This window comes from Rhinolophus hipposideros (genome assembly GCF_964194185.1).
Source record: "Rhinolophus hipposideros genome assembly, chromosome: 11".
Taxonomy (NCBI): Eukaryota; Metazoa; Chordata; class Mammalia; order Chiroptera; family Rhinolophidae; genus Rhinolophus; species Rhinolophus hipposideros.
The window spans coordinates 62,086,114-62,113,719 of record NC_138057.1 but is presented as its reverse complement, the minus strand read 5'-3'; the positions used below and the strand labels follow the sequence as shown (position 1 = coordinate 62,113,719).

The 27,606-nt window shown below is 39.3% G+C and overlaps 1 protein-coding gene across 1 annotated transcript in view; it reads left to right on the top strand.

The window, feature by feature from the left end:
- TMEM245 (transmembrane protein 245) overlaps positions 1–27,391 on the top strand; it is a 90,701-nt gene extending 63,310 nt beyond the window's left edge. The window contains exons 15-18 of the mRNA XM_081067733.1: positions 4,221–4,321; positions 5,695–5,869; positions 8,104–8,298; positions 22,496–27,391. Coding sequence (XP_080923859.1) covers positions 4,221–4,321; positions 5,695–5,869; positions 8,104–8,298; positions 22,496–22,541 — 517 coding nt within the window. The 3' untranslated portion in view covers positions 22,542–27,391. The remainder of the gene's footprint in view (positions 1–4,220; positions 4,322–5,694; positions 5,870–8,103; positions 8,299–22,495) is intronic.
- Positions 27,392–27,606: the final 215 nt, after the last annotated feature.

Below are 27,606 nucleotides of genomic sequence, written 5' to 3'. Positions count from 1 at the left end.
AATTTTCACCAACATCTTGACTTTTAGTGAATTGGGTTCTTAGATTTGGAGTTAGTACACCAAAATGATCTCATTCACAGATCCAACAATTTCCAGAAGGGTTTACTTGCCTTTTAACTGTGAATAGCTCAGGCCCACCTTGCCCTTATTTTGAGCTTTTTTCATCTCTTTTTTTTCTCTTTTAAAAAACCATACTGTACTTCTGGTTTAACAGACTTATCTGATTTTTGACCAGGAATCTCTTTTCCGCATGGATGAGGGAAACACAACAGGGAATCAATGGTTGTATCACTGGGTTGTATTAGCTTCCCATTGCTGCTGTAACAAATTAACATAAACTTGATGGCTTAAAAAAGACAGATTTTTTTTTATCTTACAGTTTTGGAGGTCAAGAGTCCTATAATCAAGGTATCACCAGGGCCACGTTCTTTCTGTAGGCTTTAGGGGAGAATCAGTTACCTTGTCTGTTCCAGCTTCTGGAGGCCACCTGCGTTCCTTGGCGTGTGGCCTCTTCCTCTGTCTTCAAGGCCGGCTGTGTAGCATCTTCTGTCTCTCTTATTTCTGTCATCATGTCTCCTTCCCTGATTCTGACTCTCTTCCCTTCCTCTTTTTATAAATTTTTTTTATTGAGATAAAATTCACATACATAAAATTCACCATTTTAAAGTGTACAATTCAGTGGTTTTTAGTATATGCACAATTTATGCAACTGTCGCTACTACCTAATATCAGAACTGCCTCCCTCTTATGAGGACTTTTGTGATTACATTGGGCCCACCCAGTAACCCAGGATAATCTCCCCATCTCAAGATTCTTGACTTAAATCACATCTGCTAAGTTCCTTTTGCCATGTAAGATCACATATTCACAGGTTCTGGGCATTAGGATGTGGACATTATTGTGAGATCATTTTCAGCCTACCACGTGTGTACTTAGCAAGTGTTAGTTTCTCGTAACCATACCATCTCAATTCAGATACATTAAGCTCTTGGGGTACAAACTTCTAGATTCTTCAACGTCATCAAAATCTGAGTGCCGATCAAGTATACGGACCTCAAGAACTCTGATAACAACAATAGCACCAGGGATAGCTATTGTTTATTGACCATTTAATGTGCGCTGGGTCAGTTAGGAAGGCCTTCAGATACATTGTCAGTTAGCTTTTCATGAGCTGAATTGTCCTTGCTGCCAGTACCCACCCACATAATACTCTAAGTATGAAGTGTAGTCTTAAGCTTCGAGGAGATGTGGTGTGAAATAGCCCACAGTGACTTCTGGCTGGGTGTCCATGGAGTGTGGATTTTCTTTGAATTGAGAGATCAAAACAGTTGCTAGTGTTTCTCAAAAAGTTAAACCAATACCATAGGACCCAGCATCTCCACTCCAAGACATTTACTGAAGAGCAGTGAAAGCATATGTTCACACAAAGACTTCTACTTGCATGATCACAGCATTATTCATAACAGCTCAAACTGGAAACAGCCCAAATACCCACCAACTGGTAAATGGATAAACAAATCATAGTGGTCACATAATGGAATACTACTCACCAGTGAAAAAGGAGCAAACTACTCGACAGTGTGGATGACTCAGAAGCGTGTTACTAGGTAAAAGAAAGCAAATACAGAAGCTACATATGGACAGTGGGAATGTACATGACACTGCTGAACTGTACACTTAAAAATGGTTAAACGGGAAGTTTCTTGTTCCATATATTTCACCCCAGTTTTTAACAATGCTGTGTAATGTATGATTCTGTTAACATGAAATTCTAGAAAAGGCAAAACTGCAGTGACAAAAAGCCTATCTGGTGGCTTTCAGAGCCCAAGGTTGAAGGAGGGATTGACTAAAAAAGGACACGAGGAAACTTTTTAAGGTGATAAATGCTATCTATCTTGATGGTAGTGGTGGTTATGCAACTGTATACATTTGTCAAAATTTACTGAACCATACACTTAAACCTGCTGAGCTTTATTGTTTACAAATTATTGTTCAGTAAAGCTGACAGAGAAAAAAGAGAGGACAAAAAAATGGCTCGGAAATTGAGGGAGTTAAAAAATTCGCCTAGTAGTAAGTCGGAGGGTTTTTCGCTGCTGTTTTCTAAAGCTTGTGTATCAGGTCATAAGTAATAAGATAGAGGGGATTTGGGTTACATGAATATGTTTAGTAACTGCAAAAACTGCATAATACATTTAGGGTCCACACAATTTAAATGTTTTCTTAGTGAGAATGTTACGAACAAGCAATATTCGCAGACATTGATGAAAGAAGACTGTGTGCTGTTTCCTGCAAGTGGTCCTTTCTGGATTGAGCTTTTCTTACTTGCCACCGAGACAGGTGATTCAGTTTTGATATTCTGTTGCATCTATGATGCCAGCTTATTTTTTGGCTTAAACTTTTAAAAAATAATACAAGGTTGATGAAAGGACCACATCTATGTTTTCTCATTGACTTCCCCAGTTCTCTGCTTTTTACCTTATACTTGATTCTCATTAATCTCTCTGTGATATTTGATCTTATTATGATTTCTTCCTTCTCAAAAGCTTCTTTCTCCCGTGGTCCCTGGGAATACCACACTCTAGTGATTTTTCTTCCTACTACAGAAATGATTTCATTATGTCTTTGGCGGGTGTATCTTTGTCCTTGGGTCCCTTATGAGAACCAGCCCATTGCCCCATTTTCGCCAGGTCTGCCCCTTGGGATATCGTATTGTTTCCTGCGATTAATCCAGTTTGGTGCATCTCAAATCTCGTCCTGGGTTCTCTATTAAGCCTTGTCTCTTATTTCCAGCTATCTCAGGGCATTTTCATCATCCGTTTTTCTAACCTTTGCCCAAACTAAATGTATTCCCTTTTCTTCCATGTTCTCTCCCATTCTGTGCTTCTCTATGTCTTTGAGACACTGCCATTCTTTTCCCCTCAGGTTTAACTTGAACCTCTGCCATTTTCCTTTTCCTCTGTCTCCTGTATTCAGTTACTATTCAGATCTTTTATATTTCCTGTGGGCTGTCTCCCATCCTTTTAGTCTTTTTGATACCACTTTAAGCTCTGTCCTTATTGTCAGAGGTCACATGGCTACTTTAAGACATTCTTGAATGAAAGTTGCTGGTCGGGATGACAAAGAAAGTTTCACAATTGGGGAGCCACTCTGGCACCAAATCCATGTCTCAGAGTCTTATTAAATGACTGAATCCCTGGGCTCCAGAGCTTGACTGTGCTTCTAGCAGTAAACCTCTTGGGATGCTTTGGAAAAGCTTGCTGTTTCCTTTTGTGTGTACAGAGTCACCTTTGCTGCCACGGCCTGTGCTTTTTTTAATTACAGACAGCTTTTCCTTCTCTCATGAGTATGAGGGTCCCTCTCCCGTGTCCTGCAGAATCGTGGTTTTTGTAATTTTGTGATACCTTGGGATAACGTAAGGTTTGCTGCCTCTGTTCTCTCTCTCAGCGGTTCTTTTTTTCTCCTCCTTGCAAAGTACTACCTTAATAATTTTCCAATTGAAAAGCACAAATGAAGCACCCGAGATTGCAGATTTTCATGTACTTCATTCCTGTTAATCACCGAATATGTGCGTCTGTTTTTATACCTCGTGTATTTTCCTCTCTGATTTTACTTTGGAATTAATAAGGTTGTTTTGTTTTGTTTTGTTTTAATAAATTTTTTCCCAGTGACCTGCATTCTTTGATAGTTAGCATTTGTAGAAGTTACTTTGTAGACTTGGTTGCGTAGTGGAAGAAATGTGGGAAAATTTTGTTGACAAGAGAAGAAAGACCGATAAGTACAAGTCATGTTATCCCTCACTTGCTCTTCCCAAAGGGGAGGGCTGGCCAAAGCCTGGATGTCTTCGAGTTTAACTCGATTTGCAGAAATGTGATACTCACACTTAATATTCTTTCCCTCTATTTTGCCGGTAAAAGGTCTGTTTTAGAAATGAAAAGTTGATTTATTATTTCAGCAAATAGGGGAATTTAAGGCATTTTATTTCAGTTATCTTTGCACCAGAGAGAAATTTAAAGAACAGTTTAGTCAACATATTTCCCGGTTTTAAAATAAAGTCTTTATGTTTCTTTGAAACAAAATGAAAACATTCTCAGGCATTGGAAAAATTGAAGCTATTAGCAGATTTGTAATGAAGTAGCCAGACATGTAGAAATACTGATTTTTCTGACTCACAATATAATACTGTATTTATTTGCTTTTCCTTTTATCTTTGGACATTCTAGAGGGGTGTTTGATGCGTCCCTCAAAATGGCTGGCTTCTATGGATTGTACACCTGGCTGACTCATACTATATTTGGCATCAATATTGTCTTCATACCATCAGGTAACAACTGTCATAACTTCCAATATCCTCCACTTAAGGGAAGTTAAGCTATTTTACGTACATAGGGAAATGTCATCTTCGTCAAATTCAAAATACTGAAATTTGAGATCTAATCTTGTCCAGATTAGGGGCAGAGATATGATTTATAATGTTTTTTATTGCTATATCCCTAGTAGCTAGAACAATACCCAGCACATAGAAAGCACTGCAGAAGTATTTGTTGAGTGAATGTCCTTGCACTTAGCACCTAACACCTACCACATAATTGGCACTCAATAAATGTTTGAATCAAACTGATTGGCAGGGAGCAATGAGTCAGTCAAAGAGCTTTGTCCCATGAAGGATACTGTGGGGTGGGTGGGCAAGATTAATGCTGGGGGGCCCCTAAGCTGTCTCCACACCTTGAGATCTATTCTGATAATACCCATGTTCCATAAGCACCAGGATGGTTTAATGACCATCTTTTAGTTTTCTTGTATGTTATCTGCTCCTTACCTTCCCCCTTTTCTTCCTTCCTTTCTCTGGCTTTTCATCTACCTAAATCTATCTGCCTTCCACATTTACCTCTACCACCATTTCTTTTCTTCTTTTGTCTGTCTGCTTCCTTATTAACATTCCCAAGTTCATTCAGGTTCTGTCCTACTTCGTTGGTCACAAAGCCACCCTGTGACGTGCAAGCACCCTGAGAGCATGTGGAGGGTATTGTTCTATGACAGATCTGTGAGGCAGGCAGGCGAGGTGATGGCCTTGTTGTACAGATGAGAAACCAAAGTTTCCTGAGGTCACATTCCTGGTTAATGGTCAGGACCAGGACTAGAATCCAGATATGCTTGACTCTTAGCCAGGAGAGCCAGAACGTCTGTAGAGAGCTTGAGCATAAAGTTCTTGGGGACAAGCTTGGAATAGATTCCTTTAGCTAGCTGGGTTTTTTGGTTATTTTTTAAATCGCATTTCATTTTTGTATTAGAAAGATGCAAGATAAAGTATATGTACTCATCTGAGATATAGAAACTAATTTTTGATCTGGCTTTGGACTCAGTACAAATTGTGACCAATGTTCTATAGTTAGTTCCATTATAGGACTGTGTATTAACTAACCATTGATTCAGAATAACAACTGTAGGACACTAAAATTTTGTTGCTGAAGAATAGATTCATGAAGTAGACACACTTTAGAAAGATTTTTTAATACCAAGATTTAAGATATTGGACCTTCATTAAACAAGGGCATATCATTCCCTGAAAATTTGAGTTGGTACTGGTTGCACTTGTTTCAGTGGGAAGTTTTAAGTAGGAGGAGCTCGTTAGTGCTTAGGTTGTTGTGTTACTGTTTTGATGGTGATGTTCAGTTTCTTATTTTAATCCGTTCCTAGCTTTAGCAGCAATCCTTGGAGCAGTGCCGTTTCTGGGGACGTATTGGGCAGCAATCCCTGCAGTTCTAGACCTGTGGCTTACACAAGGCTTAGGATGTAAAGCCATCTTGCTGTTGGTTTTTCATCTCTTGCCCACGTATTTTGTGGATACTGCCATCTATTCTGATATATCAGGGTAAGTGCTCCACAGAACTTCTGAAGGTGCCAGTGCATCAGAGCGAAGGATTTCTGTGGCCATTTTTGAGGATGTTTTTCCTGTTCTTTGGGGGATGGGAGAAAGGACAGGCGGTAGGATTTTTTAGTGAAGCAGCCTTCTATGATCCCACTAATATAATCAGAGTTTAATAAATATTGTTCTTGTTTTCAAGGTATTTTGGTGTCATGTAAGTATTATTTGTAAAATATGAGACTCTGAGTTAAAATAAAATTGTGAATAATTTTCTGATTTAGTGGCATTTAACCTAGGAAAGAAATATTGCTAGATGTACGTAAAGGATTTTAAGTAAATTAATGAGTCAGTAATTATTTTCAGAGCTCTTTGGTTTTGGAGAACAACTTGATTAGGGTGTATGTCTGGCAATTTCCACGTGAAATCGAATCTCATCAAGTTATGTGACAAGTCGAGCTATCAAGATCTTACAGAGTTTAGTTCTTTGATGAATACAGGTTAAATTTCAGGCAGAAGCCAAATTTTGGCCATATAATATAATACATAAACATCTATTTTTTGTAGTTGCTGATGCTTATTTTCAAATTGCATTAAGTAAATAAGCCAAGTCTCATTTAGTGGTATATTCAGATTCACATTGCTTATTAGAACCTAGGATGTAAGCAAATGTTAAATTTTGATCAGGTACTCAGATTCAGGATGTGGCCTACTGAAACTATCATAATAGTAACCTACTAAATTTTCTTTAAGCAAATTAAACAATAACTGTAGACGGAGTCCAAGTTTATAGAAAAAGTGCTTTTCAGTTAATTTGAAGTTATGTAGGGATAAACTGTATCCCACCTCGTTGTCTCTTTAGTAAGTTAAAGTAGAAAACAAATGATGTAGAACTACTCTGAAGCCCCAAAGTTCCAGAGCCAAAAGAAACAAGTAACTCCATAAGCAAGCTTCATGGGAACTTTTATGTCTATACTTGAGGGAGAAGATTAGAGATAAAAGGAGAATATCAGAGTGTGGTTAACTACTGCTTGACAGTTGAAATTTAAATAGTAAGATTTGTTATATAACTTATAGTTAAGTGAATTCTTTGAACTTTACTGTTAATTTTATATTAAGGTTTCTAGCTAGAATTTAAGATTTATATGTGATTTTTATCTCAGTAATAAAATAATACCTTATTGGTTTAACCAGCATGAAATGAAAGATTTTACATAAGTTATTTAATTTTTTAATAAATTAAGCTTTTATTTAAAAGCTCCCACACTTTTTTTTTAAACTTTAAGCATTTTTGATAGTTTCCTTAAGTGTATTATTTAGGGGAAAAGCTTACTTACATAGTATACATAAACTACTGCCCCAAATCCTTTTTTTAGAGTGAGGAAGACAAATAAATTATGAATATAGTGTATTGAGTTTTTGAAGACTGGTTCACCTTAAATGTTACTTATTGAACTATAATATACCAGAACATCCTTCCAGAGTATGTAGTTATTTGCCTCTCACTAACTTCTAGTCATCTGTGTTTAAAAATTAGAAACAAACAGAACTGATTTCCAAGTATCTCTTATGTCAGTGGTCATCTGTTACCATTACCAGTTTGCTGTGCTGCTGTAATCCATCTTATTTCATTCTGGTTATGTCAGTGATACTGCGATAAGCTGGAGGGCAATTATGACTCTCCTGTGAAATAAAAATCTTGGGCTTTGTGACAGGTATTTTCCTCAGGAGGCTTTGTATCATTACCCGTGTAAAAACTATATTTTAGGAGATTGCCAGAAGTCTAACCTATGCGTAACAGGGATGTTCTTGTATTGTTGTCATCTTTAAAAAAGCATACTTAATTGAATTACATGCTAAATTGTGCCCACTTAATTATCCTTGATGGAAGTGAACCGAACAGGTGACTAACACAACCAGTCCTAAGCCAACATTAACCCGGTTCAGGCAGCCACGTAATGGGTGCAGGGTACCTGTTAACATTCCTGCCTTCACTCCTTCAGTTGCTGGACCTACAAAAAGGCAAATGTCACACATGTTATGTAGGCAAGAACAATTCTTGCATCTCAGTAGTATGACAGTGTTCAGTTATCCACACTGAGATAATCTAAAGAAAGCTGATAATGTAGTGGAAAGCCTAGTGTTTTAGAGAGTGACCATTGTGTTAGGGAATGTGTTTCAGATTGGCTCCAAGACTGGCGTTGGTTGAAAGTCATGAGTAATGTGTGTGCTCTTCATTCCAGAGGCGGCCATCCTTACCTGACAGGCTTGGCCGTGGCTGGCGGAGCGTACTACCTCGGCCTGGAGGGAGCCATCATCGGGCCCATCCTGCTCTGCATCCTTGTGGTTGCTTCCAATATCTATAGTGCCATGCTCGTGAGTCCCACGAACTCGGTGCCCACGCCACACCAGACCCCATGGCCTCCGCAGACTCAGCGGTGAGTTAAAGAGGAACGGTCAGAAACTGTCTATAAATTGAGCTGTCTTGCTTCTGTATGTTTGACTGGAATAGTCTATCAGCATACAGGTATTTTGAGAACCCCTGCTCTGCTAAAGATTACAGAAGACATAAAGTAAATAGAAATCATTTGTTTGCAGACTTTGGGGTTTCATATACATTGAACATTTACAAACTAAATTGGGTCAGAATTGTTAATGTCATGGAAGACCAAAAATAAACAAAGTAGTTGAAGGACCATTTTGGGACTTGGTATAGTTGATTAAAAGAGACTCAAGAAATAAGACAGCCAAACGCAATGTATGAATCTGTGACAGAATCCTGGGTTGGGGATGGGAAGAGTCTGTAAAGAACATTTTTGGAACAATTGGAGAAATCAATAATGGACCGTGTATTAAATAATATGTGGATGTTAAATTTCTTAGGTGTGATAATGACACTTCGATTTTGTGGCAGAATATTCTTTCGGGATGAGATGTCAAATGGAGAGAGGGAGAAAATGACCTGCAAAATGTTAAAATTGGTGAATCTAGTTGAAGGACAGATGGTTGTTAATTGTAGTAGTCTTTCTATTTTTCTGTAGGTTTATACTTTTTCAAAATAAAAAGTTAGGGGAAAATTGTGAGAATGCCAATATGAAGTTGCAACTTGTTATTTTGCAAGTACAGGCATTGAAATCATAATTTCTGTCATCTACTATAACTACTATTTTGTAAAATAAATTATAATGTAATACAAGTTATAATTTAAAACATTTTTCTGATTGTCTCATACTTTTAAAAAACTTTTTATTCAGGTATATTGTACATATGATGAAATGCACGTCTTAAATACACATCTTGATGATGTTTTTCATATGCTTCTACCATGTAAACACTACCTATATCAAGATGTAGAATATTTTTATTCCTCTAGAAGCCTTCCCCACACCCCCCCTCATTTAGACTCCTTCTCTGCTAATATTCTGACCACTGTCACCTTAGATTAGTTTTGCTCGCTTCTGAACTTCATACAAAAGGAATCATGTAATATATGCTCGAGTCAGACCTCTTTGGCTCAGTATCGTATCTGTGTGATTCACCCATGTTGTTGCATATGTAGCAGTTCATTCTGTTTTCATTGCTGTCTAGTGTTCCAATGTTTGAATATATCACAATGTATTTATTCATTGTGGCATTGGTGGATGTTTGGGTATTTTTCGGTTCATGACTGTTATGAATCAAACTGCTATGAACTTTCTTGTACATGTCTTTTGGTGGACATGAATCTGGTTTAACTTTACCAGATATTTGCAGAACAGTTTTTCTATATGGTCGTACCAGAAATTACATTTTAACGGAAAAGTAAGAAGGACTTTTAATGAAAAAGTAAGAAGTCTCAGAATAAAGAATATTACCTTTCCAGAGACTATACTTATTGTCCTTATTATTCTCAATTTGAAAACAGTTTATTTATTTATGTTGTTGTTGGGTATTCTAGTGTAATTGAGGAGTCATTAACAAGTTGATTCTAAAAATGTATTTAGTGAAACTTTTGTATTTTTACTAAATTTTTTTAAAGCATGGGCCTGCTGATTTTGTATTGTGTTATATTTTGTGAAGAAAGACATGGTCCTTTAACTCAGGACAAGTAGTCCAGTTTCTGAGTTAGAGTACGTTGGTTAGAGGGCCATTTCAGCTAATACAAGGCACTTACTTGATGGCAGGGTAATATCAGTTTCCTCAAAACAGAATAAAAGGAGAGGCACTTAGGTGGTTTTAACAAAGGCTTTACCATTCTGGAGTGGTGACACTTTGATATCCTTTCCTGCCTTTGCCTCTCAAAGGCAAGCATTTGGGTACCTGAGAGGCCAGTGGACAGTTACCTGACAGCGGCAGAAAGCACTGGCTAACTGGATACCTATTCCTTGGGCTCACCAAACAAGAAGCACAAAAGAAATGGGTTGGTCAGTATTTTGCTGTTATGTTACTTAAGTATAGTTCGTATATAGTATTATATTAGTTATATTTCGGGTGCACAGTATAGTGAATTTGACGTTATTTTAGAACAAACTTTTAATGATCGTTAGTAAAGCAAGAGTTAGTTTTTAAGATGAAACAAAAGAAACTAATATGAATTCTTCTAGAGGCAAATGATCTCTTTCCTTTTATCCCCCGCTGAAGGTAAAATGTTAATTAGGTGGTATGGGGGGGATGAACAAAGTAATGTGAGGACCAATATAGTAGCCGTCACATTATTTCCTTCAAAGTTATGTATGTATGTAGTTTAGAGAGTCAAAAATTTCTACAAAGCTTGTGGTGAAAAAAGGCAGTCCTTCTCCTCTCTGCTCCTTCCTTTCCTTTCTAAGAAGAACCACTGTTCGACTCTATTTGATATTTACCTCTATAGCTTGAAATAGACTGTTGCTTCTTGATTTTTTTTCACATGTAAGCATTATCAGTTTACTTTCCACTTAGAAGGTGAGAAATTACCTTTTACTACTCACCTCCCAATATTATTAAACTGTGATATTGGTTAGATCAGTATTCAGTGTTTACATTATTATGACTCTGGACATTACCTTTGTATTTCAGCCTGCTCGTATATTCTGTCTATATTTCCTTACCTATATAACTTTTTGTGTTCCTTGGAGTTATAAAGATACTCTTTTTTATTTGTTTTGTTTTCTGCGTACTTATAATTAGGCCAGCCCCAGGCTTGGCACCAGGTGCTCACACCGCCTCTCACTCCGTGTGCTCAGTTGCGTCTGGTGTGCTACAAGTTTCACCTTCCTGCAGAAGTCACTCGTGCAGTTGTGACCTGCTCCCGGGAGTGCTGTCCTTTGCCTGCTGTACAACTGTTACCCTGGAGATCCCCTCAACGCTCCCGTGTTGGAATCCTTACTTCCCAGATGCTTTCCCATATCATTTGCTGTCTTGATTTAGTCCCTCGTTTTGGTGGAGCACATTCTCGTGTAGACTTTTGTGAAAGAATGCATGGAAGGAAAATTTGGGGGGACGATGCATGACTAAAGAAGCTTTCCCTAAAGTTATATTTGATAGCTTGCCTGGTAGTGAAATCTCTAACATTTCCCCCCCCTCTAGAATTTTACTTCTTCATTGTCTTTTGGCTTCCACAGTTGTTCAAAGTCGGAAGCCATTCTGATTCCTGATTCTTTGTAATTTAACTGCTTGAAAACCTATAGGATCTTCTTTTTTTTTGTAGTTTTCTCTATGTTTTGTTGTTGTTGCTCTGATTGGCACTCTGTCAGGTGCCTTGTGACCTTTAAAACTGGAAACTTACGTTATGCAGTACTGACATTTTTCTTCAATTATTTCATTGATGATTTCGTTCTCTCCCTTTCAGAAACTTCTTTTTTTATTTTATTTTTTATTGGGGAACATTGGGGAACAGCATGTTTCTCCAGGGCCCATCAGCTCCAAGTCGTTGTCCTTCAGTCTAGTTGTGGAGGGCGCAGCTCAGCTCCAAGTCCAGTGGCCGTTTTTAATCTTAGTCGCAGGGGGAGCAGCCCACCATCCCATGGGGGAATTGAACCAGCAGCCTTATTGTTAAGAGCTTGCGCTCTAACCAACTGAGCTATCCGGCTGCCCTCAGAAACTTCTTTTATTTTAATGTTGACCCTCATACACTGGTCGTGTCATTTTCTTATCTTTTCTCTGCTGTTTTTCTATTTCTGTGTTTTGGCCTTGTTTTCTGGGTGATTTCTTCTACTTTAGCTTCTAACACCTCCATAGAGGTTTCCATTTCTGCTATCATTTTTTTTCAGTCTGGTTTATTGAGGTATTATTTACATAAATAAAATTTACCTTTTTTAGTGTACAAGTCTGTATTAGTTTTCAATGATACATAACAAAATACCACTAACTTAGTGGCCTAAAACAACATACCTTCACTTATATTAAAGTCTCCCTGGGTCAGTAGTCCAGGCACAACCAGCTGGGTCTTCTGCTTAGATTCTGACAAGGCTACAATCAAGGTGTCATCTGGGGCTGGGATTTCATCTACGGATTGGGGTCCTCTTCCAAGCTTGTTTGCTTTTGGCAGAATTTATTTCCTTACAGTTAGAGAACTGAAGCGTGTAGCTTCTGGAGGCTACCCTTCTCCATAGGCCTTTCATATGAAGTATGATCAAACAATATGATAAATGTTTAAATTTGAAAAATTTATTATCATAAAAACCACATTGCAATTAATCCCCCTCACAATACCCCTCGCTTCCAACACACTTATCCCATCGTTCTCGCCACTTTCTGAAGCAGTGCTGAAAGTCCTCTTTTGTGAGTGTCTTTAGTTGCGCTGTCATGGCCGCCTCGATGTCCTGAATCATTTTGACTTTGGGGAAGAGCCAGAAGTCACACGATGCTAGATCTGGTGAATAAGGTGGATGAAGACACACCGTAATGTTTTTATTTGACAGAAACTGCCATATACCAGAAGTGATGGGTGACATGGAGCGTTGTCATGATGGAGGATGATTTACAGCACACTTTAAAACACACGTTCTCTCAACCGTAGCTCACACCCGACTGACTGCACCGAACAAGTTGAAACTTGTCACACACTGCTACTCAGGTTCGACGTACCGCTTCCTGTATTGAAGATCCCTGCATTTCTGTTGGATGACACTCAGCAGCAGCATTCATCATATTTCTTGATCACAATGGAAAGGCTCCATGTCATACATTGCTTCTGGGACGGCAATTTCTGTCAAATGAAAACATTACGGTGTGTCCTCCTCTACCTTATTCATTGAATCTGGCACCGTGCAACTTCTGGCTTTTCCCCAAAGTCAAAATGACCATGAAAGGTAAAAGTTTTGAGTAGATTCAGGACATTGAGGCAGCCACGACAGCACCACTAAAGACACTCATGAAAGAGGACTTCCAGAACTGCTTCAGAAATTGGCGAGAATGATGGGATAAGTGTGTTCGAAGTTAAAGGGAGTATTTTGAGGGGGATTAATGGCAATGTGTCTTTTACTGTAATAATCTGTTTTTAAACATTCACTGTAGTTTTTGATCATATCTCGTACATGGATGTTTGCTTCCTCAAGGCCACTCTTTTCTGATTTCTGTTTCTGCTTAAACCCTTCTTTAAAGGGCTCACCTGATTAAGCCTGGGCCAACCCAGCACACTCTTGTTTTGATTAAAGACAACTGATTAGGAACCTTAGTTATATGTGTAAAATCTTCACCTTTACCATATTAACATAACCTAATCATAATACCAGAGATCAGAGAGGCTTTTGGCTCATATTAAGAGTGAGACACTTAACTCAAGAGCTGTGGGTAGGTTATTATGTATGGTACTATAATCTGGCAAGGCCATTGTCTTGTGAAACCCTCGATAGCAGTGCTTTTTGTTTCCCCTTTTGGGCTAATAAGTTCATCAGAGAAAGATCTTCTAGTCTCCTGCCTAGAGGTTGATGGCCTGGCTGACAACAGTCTGGAAGCCAAGAGGGGGAAAGGGACTGGACAGTGTTCAAGATATAAACGTTCATTTAATCACCTATTGTCAGTATGTACCCCCACCCCCATCTCTGCTTGTTTTTCCCTAGTCCAGAGATTTTTTTGTTTTACCTTGTCTAAAGGGGAGTGGGGGAAAACTAATTTTCTGTGAATGATAGGGGCAGTTGCTTTGCTGGGTGGAGATGGGTGGGGATATTGGAGCAATGGGGTCTTACTGCTTTTTAAGCAGACTTTAAAGGAGTCCTCTGTTTAGCCCTCACCTTCAAACTCAGTTCCAGAATTACTTTATGTCACCAATTCCTGAGCCTCATGGGGGATTTTGCTGAACTAGTCAGGTTGTATCTTGGCTTTTCCCACTACTGGCTTAGGATTCCGCATTTCCCCGTATGCTGGGACATATCACATGGCAAGTTGTCTGTCTGTTTTCCGCCTTCTGAAAGTTTGTTGCTCTTACCTCGTCTCTTTTGTTTTCCTTTCTTTCCAGTAGTTTTATGCCTTTTAAACAATACTTTTAGTGGTGTTCTAATGGGCTTTTGAGAGGATCTGAAGGAAATATATATAATACATCACTCTTTAGTGGGAAGTCTAAATGACATCTTGAATAGTAACAAACACAACCATTGGTGACATTTGCTTGATCTGTCCAGTGTTTTCATGAGGTTGGGAATGGTTGTTTTCCAAGTTTTATAGGTGAAGAAATCAAGGCTTAGAGAGGACAACTTGCTTAATAGTCACATAGCTAAAAAGCAAGTGAGCTGGTGTTTTTCAGCTAAAGATTTTTCTTTTCCTTTGCTAACCATCCTCTTGCCTTCCATAAGAAAAAAACATTGTCTATTTCCTACATCAGTAAATGGTACCCGCCACTTACATATGCCATTGTGTTGTTATCCTTATTACTTTCCATCTCCTCATTTACCATCTTTACCAAGTCCTGTGAGTTTTACCTCAAATCTTTCCTTGCCTCTTTATCTCCAGTGCCACCCCACTGGTGTCAGCTGAGCCCTGTTACTAGATATCTCACCTGAACTGCTACGGTCATGTTAGTCTCCTAACTGGTTTCTCTGCCTCCGCTCTTACTGTTCTCCAATCCATTCTCCCTTCAGCAGCTGATGTGTTTTTTTCAAAAGGGAGGCATACTTGATTGTGCCAAAAATGGTCTCCCATTGGTTTTAGGAGAAAGATCAGAATCCTCGACATGGCTAACAGGGCCCTACACGGTCTGACCTGTGCCTGTCTCACAAACCCTGAAACATTTTTCCCTTGCATTCTGAGCTGCAGCCATACTGGCTTCCTATCAGGGCCTCAGATACCCTAGGATCCACTCAAACTTTGGGCCTTTATACATGCTGCTTTCTCTATTTGGAGAGACGCTTCCTCTCCCCGCAGCTTTCCTTGCTTAATTAACTCCTAATCATTCTTTAGATCTCAACTCAAATGTCAGTTCATCAGAGAAGGCTTTCCTACCCTCATGATTAGGTTACATCCTTCCTGCTAGTTTAATGCTCTTACACATAGCACCTTGTAGCTTTCCTCTACAGTCCAATTTTCATTTAGATACTTGATTGCATATTTGTCTTGTCTTTTCCAACCTGACTGTGGTGGCTGTTCCTGCAGGGGTCACATCCATTTTAGCTACCGATGTATCCAGAGCACCTGTCAACAGTGTTTTGTACTTGGAGTGTGCACAATTCCTAGGTGAAGCAAGCAATGAATGGTCTGTGAGGAAATAGTCTCTATAGAGCTATGAAGGATTTGGCTTATCTTAGGAAATCTGATGTTATTACAGTGTGATAATAGAGGGTGGATGGTTGCATTTCATTAAGTAGACATACCTTCTAACGGCAGATGCAGGCACTGGTGGCTGAAAAGAGACATTTGCAAGACTGTTTCTGTGTGCCACCATCAACTATCCACCTGAGGAAAGATGAAGGTGGGAGGACCCCCTGGCTTTTCTTCTCACTATGGGTAGTGGTGACTGCAGTAATTGATGGAGTTGACTTTCATGGACACAGCACAACATTGGGCTCCCAACAGTTTGGGACCGACTCCGTGATCAGATCCTGTTACCTTCTCTGTTCTGTGTGAATAGTGGGGCTGTTTGAGAAGCGTGAAGAAGGTCAAAACCACTCCTGCAATCATATAGCTTAGAGTCCTTTCTTGATACTTGGACAGGATACTCAGACTTGATTTGATGTGCTTATTGCACTCCTACTGAAAACTGAACAGCAATCTCTGAATATTAAAGCTCCGAAAAACCTATAAGGAGGAAGTAGGAGAATATTCCAGGAGCTCCTCCAGGAATGCTGTTCTCTGCATTAATTTTCCTTTGCCCCTTGTCACACCTTGACACTACCGAAGGTCACAGGTGACAACTCCAGCGTGGTCCTGTAGGAACTCAGCTTTATCTTTCTTTAGGGAAGAGTTATTAGTAGCTCATTGCTGTTTTTAGAATCATTCTCTTGATCTGACAAGTGACTGTCTTTCATAATTTAATACCCAAAATTCAATCAAAAGGATCTTTTTATAAAAGAAACCATTTGATAATTAAACTAAAGCTTAACACATCCTACTTTATAGAGCAAGAAGTTATTTTTCTTTGTCTTTACAAAATGAGATACAAAGATGTCCTCCAGTATCACTCCTACCGACCTATACATTAACCTTAAGAATTTCAGTTGGATGTACTTCCCATCATCCTAATTTGGAATAATTAGGGGAAAAAGAGAAAATGAGTTGGGAAGGGAGATAGGTTGGACTCGTCTTCTGTTGTCTGTTGCCTCTCCTTTGACTCTGTGGCGTACACATTTTCTGAATCTGTTTATTCCTCTGTATTCTCATTGGTGTGACCCAGTGCCGGGATCGCTTCAATAGCCTCTTCCCTGGTCCCTGCCCTTAATTTTGCTTCCCTCCACTCTGTTCTCCATAATGCAGCTGAGAGGACCAACGTTTTGCCACCCCAAAATGTTGGGGTGGGGATATTGATTTTAAGCTGGTTATTAAGAAACACAAGACTCAGAAAGAAATTTTGACCCTCCCCTCTTACTTGCCTAAAGGATTTCAGATAGAAAAACCTGCTTAAGGTAAAGGAACAATCACTTAAGCATCATAATATAAACTAAATGTGGCAGATGGGAGAAATCTAGCAGAGCCTGTTTGTTGAACTTCCTTCTGGGTGGCCCAGCAGGAATGGGTTTACCAAGGTTTGCTCTTTCTCAGCTCTCTGTGAATTGCCTACCTTTCCTTTGAAATCCCAGATCCCTGCTTCCCCTACTTCTCCTTTGTCCAGAATGGCATATAAACCTCAACTTCCCAATGCCTCTATCAGGTCTCGTATTCCTATGGCACCCCACATGGACATTCATGATAAATTTTGGACATTTTCTCCTGTTAATCTGTCTCATGTTAATTTGATTATTAGCCCAGTTAGAAGAATTTAGAAGGTGTGAAGAAAATTAATTTTTGTACCCTCACAGAGCCTCTGGTTTTTCTGAAGCATAAATATTATGTGTCTCTGTCCTTAAAATTCCCACAGTGGCTTCCCATGGCCTTCAAGATAAAGTTGAAACTTTAAGTTGGCCCATCAGACTTTCCATACCTTCTTTCCGTCTACCTCTGCAGACTCATCTCTCTCTGCTACCCGCCTTGGGTTTTATTTTTTAGCCTTATTGAACTTGTTTTAGTTCCCTGAAGCCACCGTCATCTTTGGACATGTTTTTCCCTCGGTACAGAATACTGGATTTCTAGCCAAATCCAGTATCACGGTCTATACTTAAAGTATGTTACTTTTGAAAAGCATTGCTGGAACTCTCTAGACTAGGTAAGATGTCCCTGCTGTGTGTCCCCATAGCATGCTGCATTTCTCCTATTGTAACTTAATACATATGACATAAATGTGTGCTTAGTTAATTGTCTTTCCCTCTAGTTGATAAGCTTTCTGAGGGTAGTGGCTATGTCTAACTTGTTTACCACTGTTTTACTATTCCTAACTAGAAAAGGCTCAGTGACAATTTGATGAATCAATAGGTTTAGTGAAACCAAGAGAAAATCTGATAAAAAGATTTTTGAAATATAGTCTTGAGGTTGATAAAAACAGATGGAATGTAGTAAACCTCAGCCTTAGAACTTTATTCCAGATTGGTTGGAAGGGAAGGGATGTGCGTAACAGTGATGACATCTGCTCTGTCGCAGGTTTTGTACCTGTGTGCTGGTGAGGGTTTAGGAAATACACACTCTGCTATGCCGGGCCAACTGAAGTGAGTTAAGTTAGTCACTTAAAGCTTTCATTCTTAAATGTTCAAAGTTTATTCTGCAACTCTGAGAGGACGAGAGTCAACAGCTCTTGAGTTGTTACATTGGAAAAGATTTAAACATTTACATAAATGAAATTTTGAAAAATCTTATGGAAACTTTAGGGGAAGCAGATCCGCAACGTTTTCAAGGAGCAAAGGATTATAAATGACAAACCACATGGCACAGTCCCATAGCTAGTAAAGGAACTGTAAAATGTTAACATCTCTGCTCTGTCCCCTCAGCCAGATGTGGTCGTGTTCCTGATTGCTTGTTCTACCACTGTGCTATTTAGGGAGGTGCAGTTTTAGGAGCCCTGCTGATTTGTTAGCCTCGTACCTCTTGATGAGGCCAGAAAGAAATCAGCAAGACGAAGACCTTGTGATCTCTTATATGTGGAACCTAAAACATGAATAAACCGAGTTCTTAGTTATAGAGAATAGATTGGTGGTTGCCAGGGTTGGGAGAAACAGGTGAACTGTCTTTTGGGTTTTTGTTGTTGATGGTTGTTTTTTTGTTTGTTTTTCTTTTTTTCAGTTTAAATTCAATTAAAAAAAATTTTTTAAAGAAATTATTTCTGTATCTCTAGGTTATGGGATTTGTTTTCCAGGAGATAATTTGGAGGTTGGTTTAAGATCAATTTACTTATATAGGGTTACACACATACATACACACATACGAACACACACACACACACACTTCTATAGAGTTACACACACACACGTGTACACACACATGTGAGCTACACACACACACACACACACAGACCACTATCACCACCGTATACATCTAAAGAAGATATAATGTTGACATGGAAAACTCTTAGTAACTGTTTTCTCAGCTTACTTAATTTTGTTTTCTTTCTTTGGAGTCCATTTGGAGGCTTTCTTGGCCTGGAGGCAGAATCGAATAGTAGGTATGAATTTCAAGGTTACAGCTAAGCTTTCTTGTCAACAGAAGGCAGTCACTAGGCCAACCATAGTCTTAATCTTATTTCGTGCATGTCTGCCCTGAGGCAGGATTTTTCATTCATAATTTAGAGGAGTTGAATAGTTAGATACCTAAGAAACTTGCAGGTATCTTAGAAATGTGAAAAAATGTCAAAGGATGAATTTAGAAACCTATTGGGTAATGGAAAATACTTTATAGTGTTGGCCAGTTTGGGTTATTGGTTGTAAACATTTTTTAGGGTTTCCCAGAACCAAGTACTACCGTGTTTCCCTGAAAATAAGAACGGGTCTTATATTAATTTTTGCTCCAAAAGACACATTAGGGCTTTTATTTAGGGGATGTCATGCCTGAAAAATAATGCTAGGGCTTATTTTCTGGTTAGGTCTTGTTTTTGCAAAAACACGGTACCTGAATTCCTGTTGTCTGAGACAGTTTTTAGCCAACTTTGCTTATATACAAATGTAAAAACACAAATTTTGGTGAGTATGAAAATAGATATATAAATAAATAGACATCTAGAGCAATGGCTCTGGGGGGAGGGTGTAATTTTGCTCCCCTTTGGACATTTGGTAATGTTTAGAGACATTTTGATTGTCACAACTCCAGTGGGTAGAGATATGGATGCCGCTAAACATCTTATAACACACAAAAATGTCAGTAGTGCTGGTATTGAGAAACCCTGATTTTACATGTGTCTTTGTACGTAAATCTTAGTTTGGGGGAATTTTTCGCAGAGCATAAAAATATTTAAGGAAACAACTCATTTCAGTTCCTAGACCTTGTAAGGCTTGTGGCGAGATATTGAGACTAGTCAAGAGGGTTGAGAAAAGTGAGTGCTGTATGCTGCGCCCTCGGGCGAGGTTCACCGGTACGTAGATGGCCCGGCGACGTCGCGCCCAGGGTAGAGGGAGGGAGGCATATATGCGATTTTTTGGGTGGGGGTTGGCTGAGTGAGGTGGCAGATGAGTAGGCCCCCCCAGCACAGATCGGGCGCCAGCGGCTGTGTCTGGAGTTGCTTATCGCACCAGCGGTCTGCTGCCTTTTCTCGGAAATGCCAGGGGCCCCAGTTTCCGTCATGCAAGGAGGGGTCTAACGTAGCAGAGGGGTATGACTTGGCTCTCGGCCGCTTTGACCATGCCCGCAGCTGACCTAACAGACCTATCAGCATATATTCAACATGGTGGTTTCAACCATGTCACACATAAAGCCTTCCAAAGCCACAGGAGCCATAGCTAGGAAGTTGACTTCAAAGCTGTTCCTTTGGAAGTGGAGCTGCGCGAGTTATAGGCATGCTTCAGAGGTGCAAGAGGCTGAGGGCACCACCCATTGGAAGAGCTTTGAGATAATTGAGCACCTTGAATGTAATACCCTTTTTGCAACATTTTCTTTGTGCTCCTCTTGATATTAAAGTGCTCCTGACATTGTATGAAAATGTTAGTCTTTTTTTAAAAAACAAATGCATTTTATTGGTGAGTATTGGGGAACAGCAAGTTTCTTCAGGGCCCATCAGCTCCAAGTCGTTGTCCTTCAGTCTAGTTGTGGAGGGCGCAGCTCAGCTCCAAGTGCAGTTGCCATTTTCAATCTTAGCTGCAGGGGGCACAGCCCACCATCCCATGCGGGAATTGAACCAGCAACCTTGCTTGTTAAGAACTCCCTCTCTAACCAAGCCATCCGGCCGCCTCTCCAGCAGCTCAGTGGTAGCTTCTTGTCCTTCAATCTAGCTGCAGGGGCGCAGCTCACTGGCCCATGTGGGAATCAAACTGGCAACCCTGTTGTTCAGAGCTTGTACTCTAACCAACTGAGCCATCCGGCCACCCCCGAAAACGTTTAATTTACGTCTGCCCCGCCTGGCTAACCTTCCTAAATATTTATGTGAACTGAAAATTGAGAAGACAGAGGTGTAAAGGAGGTGGCGTGACTGTGGAATTGCACCTGAAGTTCAGATATTTGCTTTATGAATTTTTAGATTTATCCCTAATGACAACTTTTCGTTATCTTTTGTTTCTATAACTGTGAGTGATTCCATGAAGTTTTGGAACACTTCTCATATTCTCTTTTAGGTCTATTTCTAATGAAAAAGTTAAGTAATCTTTTTAACACTTGGTTATAGGTGTAAAAATAAAATGGGCTTTACTTGACTGATAAATAATCTAAGAAGAAACAACATAGTATAATGATGTGACTACAGACTAATATAGTATAAACTGAACACTCGAAAATTATTTTTGAAAACAAACTTTTTAAGCTCATTTTTCTGTGTCCCCAATTGGTGATATTGTTGTAAAGGAGCAAGTTAACTTCCATCTAAAAAGATGATAATAAACTTCTGCGACGCACCTGTATCTTTAAGACAGATTTGGCTATATATAACTGAAAAAGAAGCAAACTCAGGAGGAACCCACCCTCAATAAAACTCAACAGTGACTTCACATGAGCTTAGAAGTTTGTTTGTGTCTTGGGTGAAAGAAGTCCAGAGGTAGGGAGTCCAGGGCTAGTCTGACTGTTCCACAAACATCCAGGCCATGCCCCCCTCCTTGATGTTCTGCCAGCCTTGGTGTGAGGTCTTTTCGTCTAAGATGGGTGCTTCAGCTCATGTTCATTGATAAACTCTGACCTGGCCATTTGGCTGCCCACACCTTTGCAGACCTGACTGGGTGACATTATCCTCCAAGCGGACATATATCCGCTTGGGCATATAAATTATGTAGTAAAGGAAAAGTAGCAACCATAGTCCTGAGGGAGGCACCTCATAGATGCAGCCCACTGCCTTTCTCCAGCCCAGATATTACCTGCCAGTTAGCAACACTAATTGCACAGACACAGTATGGTACCAGGTTCTTTGATGAAAAGACCTAACTCCATTTCTCCTGCCTGGAACTGCATCTGTCAGAGCTAGGACTCTGCTGGGTCAGATTTCCTGTTTTACAATAAAACTTACCTACTTAGCGTTTGATCTTTGGTCTCAGTATTTTTCTCTTGAACATTGTTGTGTTCACTTTCCAGCCAGCAAGAAGGGGGAAGAGTCAAAGAAGATCACCCTTCTCTTTCAGGGACACTGCCCAAAATCATACAACACTTCCACTTACACCTCAGTGGCTACAACTTAGTCACATGTTGGTTAGTTTCATGGGAGTCTGGGGAAGTAGTCTTGGATGAGAGACAATGGACTCAGCAAAAAACTGGAGTTATTGTTACAAAAGAATGTGAGACAACTAGCAGACTTTGCAACGATACTCAGTAAAAATGTAATATTAAGAAAAAATAATGAGTATATAACCTCATCAAGGCTCTCAGATTATAAAAATATTATTCTATGGCAATTAATTACTGGTTAGATGCTGTTTCCCTCCTCCCTCCCTCTCTCTCTCTCTCTCTCTTTCTCTCTTTCACCTCTGTGGTTTTATTTCCCCTGAGCTCCCTCCTCACCCCAGTTTCCAAAAGCAAAACTAATTATTTTATCTTTTCTTATAGGATTTTCCGTGACATTTCTGAGGATCTGAAATCTTCAATAGACTGACGTGGCTTCCACTGCAGTGATTTCTCCAGGAAGTTCAACCTTCACCGTGAGTTCAGTGAGTTCAGCTCAGCTGTGGCCTCCTGTCCATTCAGCTGTGCCCAGCAAGCAGAGCCCAGGAAAAGCAGCGAACACCTCCCGGCCTTCCGTTCAGAATACATGGACAAGAGAGAGCTTGCTGTGGGCTGCTTTGCGTTTTAAAGCACAGCTTTAGAGCTCAGAAATGTGGTTTGCTCACTTAATTAACTGTTTTAAGGTGGCTTGAAAAGTTTCAGTTTATACACTGGTGCCATAGCTTGAAAATTTTCCACTTTGCTTATCTATATTATTACAATATGTATTTATAAAGTTATTAAGAGCCCTAAACTACCTGCTGTTAAAAGTGTATACAATGTAATTTTTTCCTGTTTTAAGACATCTGTTCTTAAAACTTTTTGATGACAGTCACTTTTCAATGAAAAGGGCTTTCACTTTTGAGTATATGTTGAGCTTGGGCAGGAAAAATGAGTTTTCTGTTGTTCTCCCACAAGGTATAGTCCTCCCTAAGAAAGACCGAATCCTTAGCACAAGGGTGAGGTGGCTTATTTGAAGTTCAGATAGTTGTATGTTGCAGCCATAGGAGACAGAGACAGACTGAAGCTCTTCCTCCCCTTTTTTCTCCTCCCTCCCTCCCCCACTACACTGTTGCCAAATGTCTAAAACTTGGCCCACCACACTGAAGTTCAATACTTATGAAGCTGCTATTAATGGTAACAATATGATACAATTCATGTTGTGATTTTTTTTTTTTCTTTCCAAATGTTTTAAGTCGAAAACCTCAGGTACAGCAGTACTCTCATTTGTTAAATGTGTCCATTTCACTTTTTGGAATTCTGCCACTTAATTATAGGCAGTAGAATTTTATATTTGTATAGTATTTCCCCATCACTTAGCACAGTGCCTTGCACATGAGATTCTCAATGAATGCTTTTTGAATTAAATTGTGACTTTTAAAATGTATCAGATGTCACAATAACCAGCATAGTGCTTTACATTTTGCAGTCTTGTTGTGCATATTATTTCACAACCACTTCCCATTATCTTTCATTTTGCTTTATATTGTTTTATAACAGTTTCCCCCAGATGGGGAAGCTAAGTTTCAGAAAAGTGACCAACTCAAAAGTCAGAAAGTTTAGTAAGATTTGACCTCAACTGTTCTGTCTCCGTAAATCTGTAAACTCTGCCATACTGTTGTGTTCCTTCTATCTTACGCAGTTTTCTCAGTGCTATGAGAGAGACTAGGTGTCCTTGGACTTGTTCTACAGTTAATGGCAGGGCTGAGACTAGAACTCAGCTCTTAGCTTTCTGCCTTTTCCACTGTATAGAACAACCATCTGGTTTGTTCTCTGCCCCCAAGGGAATATGGAGGAGAAAGCATTCTTAAGTATCAAAAATCACCTTTTTGGAAAACAAAAGTGGAAATCATTTTTCTAAAACACCTCACTAAGAAGCATAGTTAGTGATCATTAGCTTAAATTTATTGTGATATTACTTAAAAAGTCTACCTAGAAGAGAGGCTACCATGAGGTCTTTGACTGTTTATACAGTAGACTATATGCAGATTTCTCATTTTTACTAGGAATCCTTCAACAATTATAATTTGATATAATACTCAGTGTTACATTTGGCCATTAAGTAACTCATTCTTCAGTCGGTTGTTTAATCATTCATTCAGTGAAACATTTGTTGACAGTTTGCCAAACTCTAGGTTCCATGCCAGGCACTGTACAGAGTTCTGTAGGGATTAACTCCTAAAAAGGCCTTCTCTTACCTTAAATTTTAGCAGATCATGTGTATTGCTACATTGAAAACTTTTGCGTTAAAAAGGTTAAAAAAGAAATCAGGTTAGTTTGTATTACTTGTATACTAGTAAGTTTATAGCTGTAATTAGCACGTATTCATAAGAGGCAAACATTACATACAATGAGCTAGGGTGCATATACAAACTGTGTTCTTCCAAAATGCTTTTAGCTGTTTAAAGTGGTTGCAAAAACCTGAACTTGAGCTAATGTATGGCTGTTGCTGGTTATAATTATTAGTATGAACACCAGGTTCTTAAAGGGGAAATGCTGAGACCTAAGAATAGTTTCGAGCTGCCAAAATTAGCAGTGATGTAATACCATCCTGAAATATCAGGAACAGATATGTTCCCACAGTCCTGTTAGGAAACCTGCACTTGCCCCGGTGCTCCAGCAACTGCATAAAGCCTGGAAAGGCCAATCAGCTCGAACCCTCAGAAACATGCCCCCTCAGATCCAGTGAGGTTTTACAGAATTTCCACAGGGCATAGAGATCAAGTGGTATGAAAAGGTAGGAGCCTGCAGCTCAGGTCTCAAAGATGACCCACCCTCAGATTGTTAATTAGTATTTGACCCAGAAAGAGGAAGTTTCACTAGGAACAGAAAATGGATCGATGAAGTAGCTTCAGTCAAAACTGAGGACAGAAATCCTTTCACAGTGTCTTGCATTTTACAGCTTTATTAAAAGATTAGTTTTGACTTCACATTCACTACTCAGTTATAAATCGAATGGGGGAATGGGTGGAGGAGATAAAAGCTCTCCACACAGATGTGCTCCTCTTTCCATGTCATGTAAGTCCTGCTTCAGTTCCGAAATACCTGTCACACCCTCTGTTCCTGGATGTGATCTCTGTCATACTGCCTTAGATACCAGTCTTATTTAGTTTTCAATTGGCAAGGAATCCTACCACCTTCTTCCATTGGAGGTGGTTAGTTGGCAGAGTGAGACTGGTGTAGATTGACGCTGGACAGTGAGTGGGAGGACACCCAAGAAGTGTTACGGAGATACTGTATTTACAAAACCCAGTAGCCTTTGGAAATAGCAGCTGCTCATTCCAGTTAAAAAGGGCTGCTACAGGGCTTGCAGATGAGGTCCTGCAGCTGACCTTAGTCTTACCATGAACAGATTGTGACCCTTCAGGACTTCCTAGTACCACTAGTTGTCACTTCCATTGTATTTAGCACTTCAGGATGTGTCACTACTGGGCAAGAAATACTCTGAAATTCAGGCCATGAAGGGTTAGATTAGAGCAAAGTAATTTTGATGAGCGATTTGGAGCTTTCAACTTCAGGTTTACAAGGAAAAACCCCGTCAGAACTTCCACGTTCTGGCCCTGCCCTGTAGTCTCCTCTAAGGGTCTTCCAAGGCCCTTACAAGAGTACTACAGTAGGCATTTCACAGTGGAAATAGCCTCTGACAACATACTTCCAAATGCTAGTGCCAGTTCAGAACAAGTACTTTTGTTTTTATTAATTTCTTGCCTTTGCATATTTTACCATCAAAATATATTCATTTTATTACATTTTAGAGGACCTTCGAAAAGTATGCATACTATCTGAAACCACTGAGCAGTTGTTTTTTGATAGACCTGATTTACAGTTCTCTTAATCATTTTTAAACTACCTGTCTACTAGAGTCATAGAAATTCTGTGCTAGAATGGGCCTTATGATTCTGTCATTTTCTGGAGAAACCCACAGGTTAAAGTGGCTTTTTTTTTAACAGAGAGCCAGTTAGTAATAATTCAGAATAGCATATACTTGTTTTTTCTCAGTCCGTTTTTCTACTTTGCTTCCCTTTTCCTCGTAGATGAGTAGCTTCTGGGAAAATACGTTCCTCATAGCCGTAGTTCAAAGGGTTGTTATTAGAGGTTATAAGAGAACAAATGTGTGTGTGGGGGAGGGGACGCCATGGTCAATTAAAATTGACGCATGCTGAGTTTATTTTCTTTCTTTAGCATAAGAGGAGAGCAGACTATGTTTACTTAGACTTATTCGACTTTAAACTGCGCCCCCATCTCATTTTCTTAGAGCATCTCAAAGTGCCACTGGTCCTTTGGGAAACATGGCTCTCAAGTAAGTTTACAGCTGTTTTAGAAGACATTCTTAATGGAAATTCTGAACGGTCAATTTGTTACCATCGTACCATGTAACTGTAATAAATCTCAAAGTTTAGTGAGATATTAGAAAGAAAACATAATTGCTGTTCAGAGCTATACGCAAAGTATAGAGATTCTTTCCACCTATGGTGTGTAAAATCAGTATTTGTGTTTAGTTGTCAAAGTTTTTCAAGGATCTATTAATGTGCAGATACAGTGAGGATAATTGATATTACATTTTAATAACGCTTTTGTATGGCACTTTATAGTTTTCAGACTGCTTTCGTAACAACCCTGTGAGATAGGGTTCAACATTATCAGAGACACTGGCGGCCTCAGAAAGTTTTTTTGTGATTTATTCCCCCTTAAGTTTATACCACAAAAAAATGGAGCCAGAATTCAGTTTCAGAATTTCTGACTCCAAGTCCAGAGTTATTTACTCTACACCAGGTTTCTTATTTTTTCTTCCAGCTTTATATTTTACAATGAAAGGTGTGGATACAAATCTTAACGTAACATCATTTTGGTTTATTATCAACACTATTTCTTTGTTATTGCAGTGACCCAGAAAGTGTAACTCCTATTATAGCTACCCCAAAGAAAACCCTTCTGTTGTCCTTTGCAGTGCCACTCGTTTAGGGGACTGGAATGTATTTCAAATACCATTTGATTTTGAAACCAAGATTGGATATATTGTTGTGATTGCCTATGTAATTTTGGAAAATGTATCATCTCTTTATTCTTAGGCAAAGTAGAGATGGTTTAAAAGTAAAAAAGATTATTCAAATACAATAATACATCTTTATTCTCACATAAATGCTTTCTTAGCTTTAACTTGCTTTGACAACCTCCTGATGTAACTTCTTTGTAAATGTAAAATATTTATATTTTGAAATAAAATGACTGGTGTTGAATGAATCAGGTGGTCACGTTAGTCTAATTTCTGCTGAGAAATTTGATCTTGAGTGAAGTCAGACTTTTACAGATGTAACCATCTGTCTGCTAGACCTTACGTCTTTCCCTTTGGCTCCAGTGCCTACACTGAACGTTTATGAAATATGGGCAGCTTACATAAGGGAAGATGTGTTTTGGGAGTGAATGCTGGGCTTTCACCTTAACAAAGTGAAAGAGTC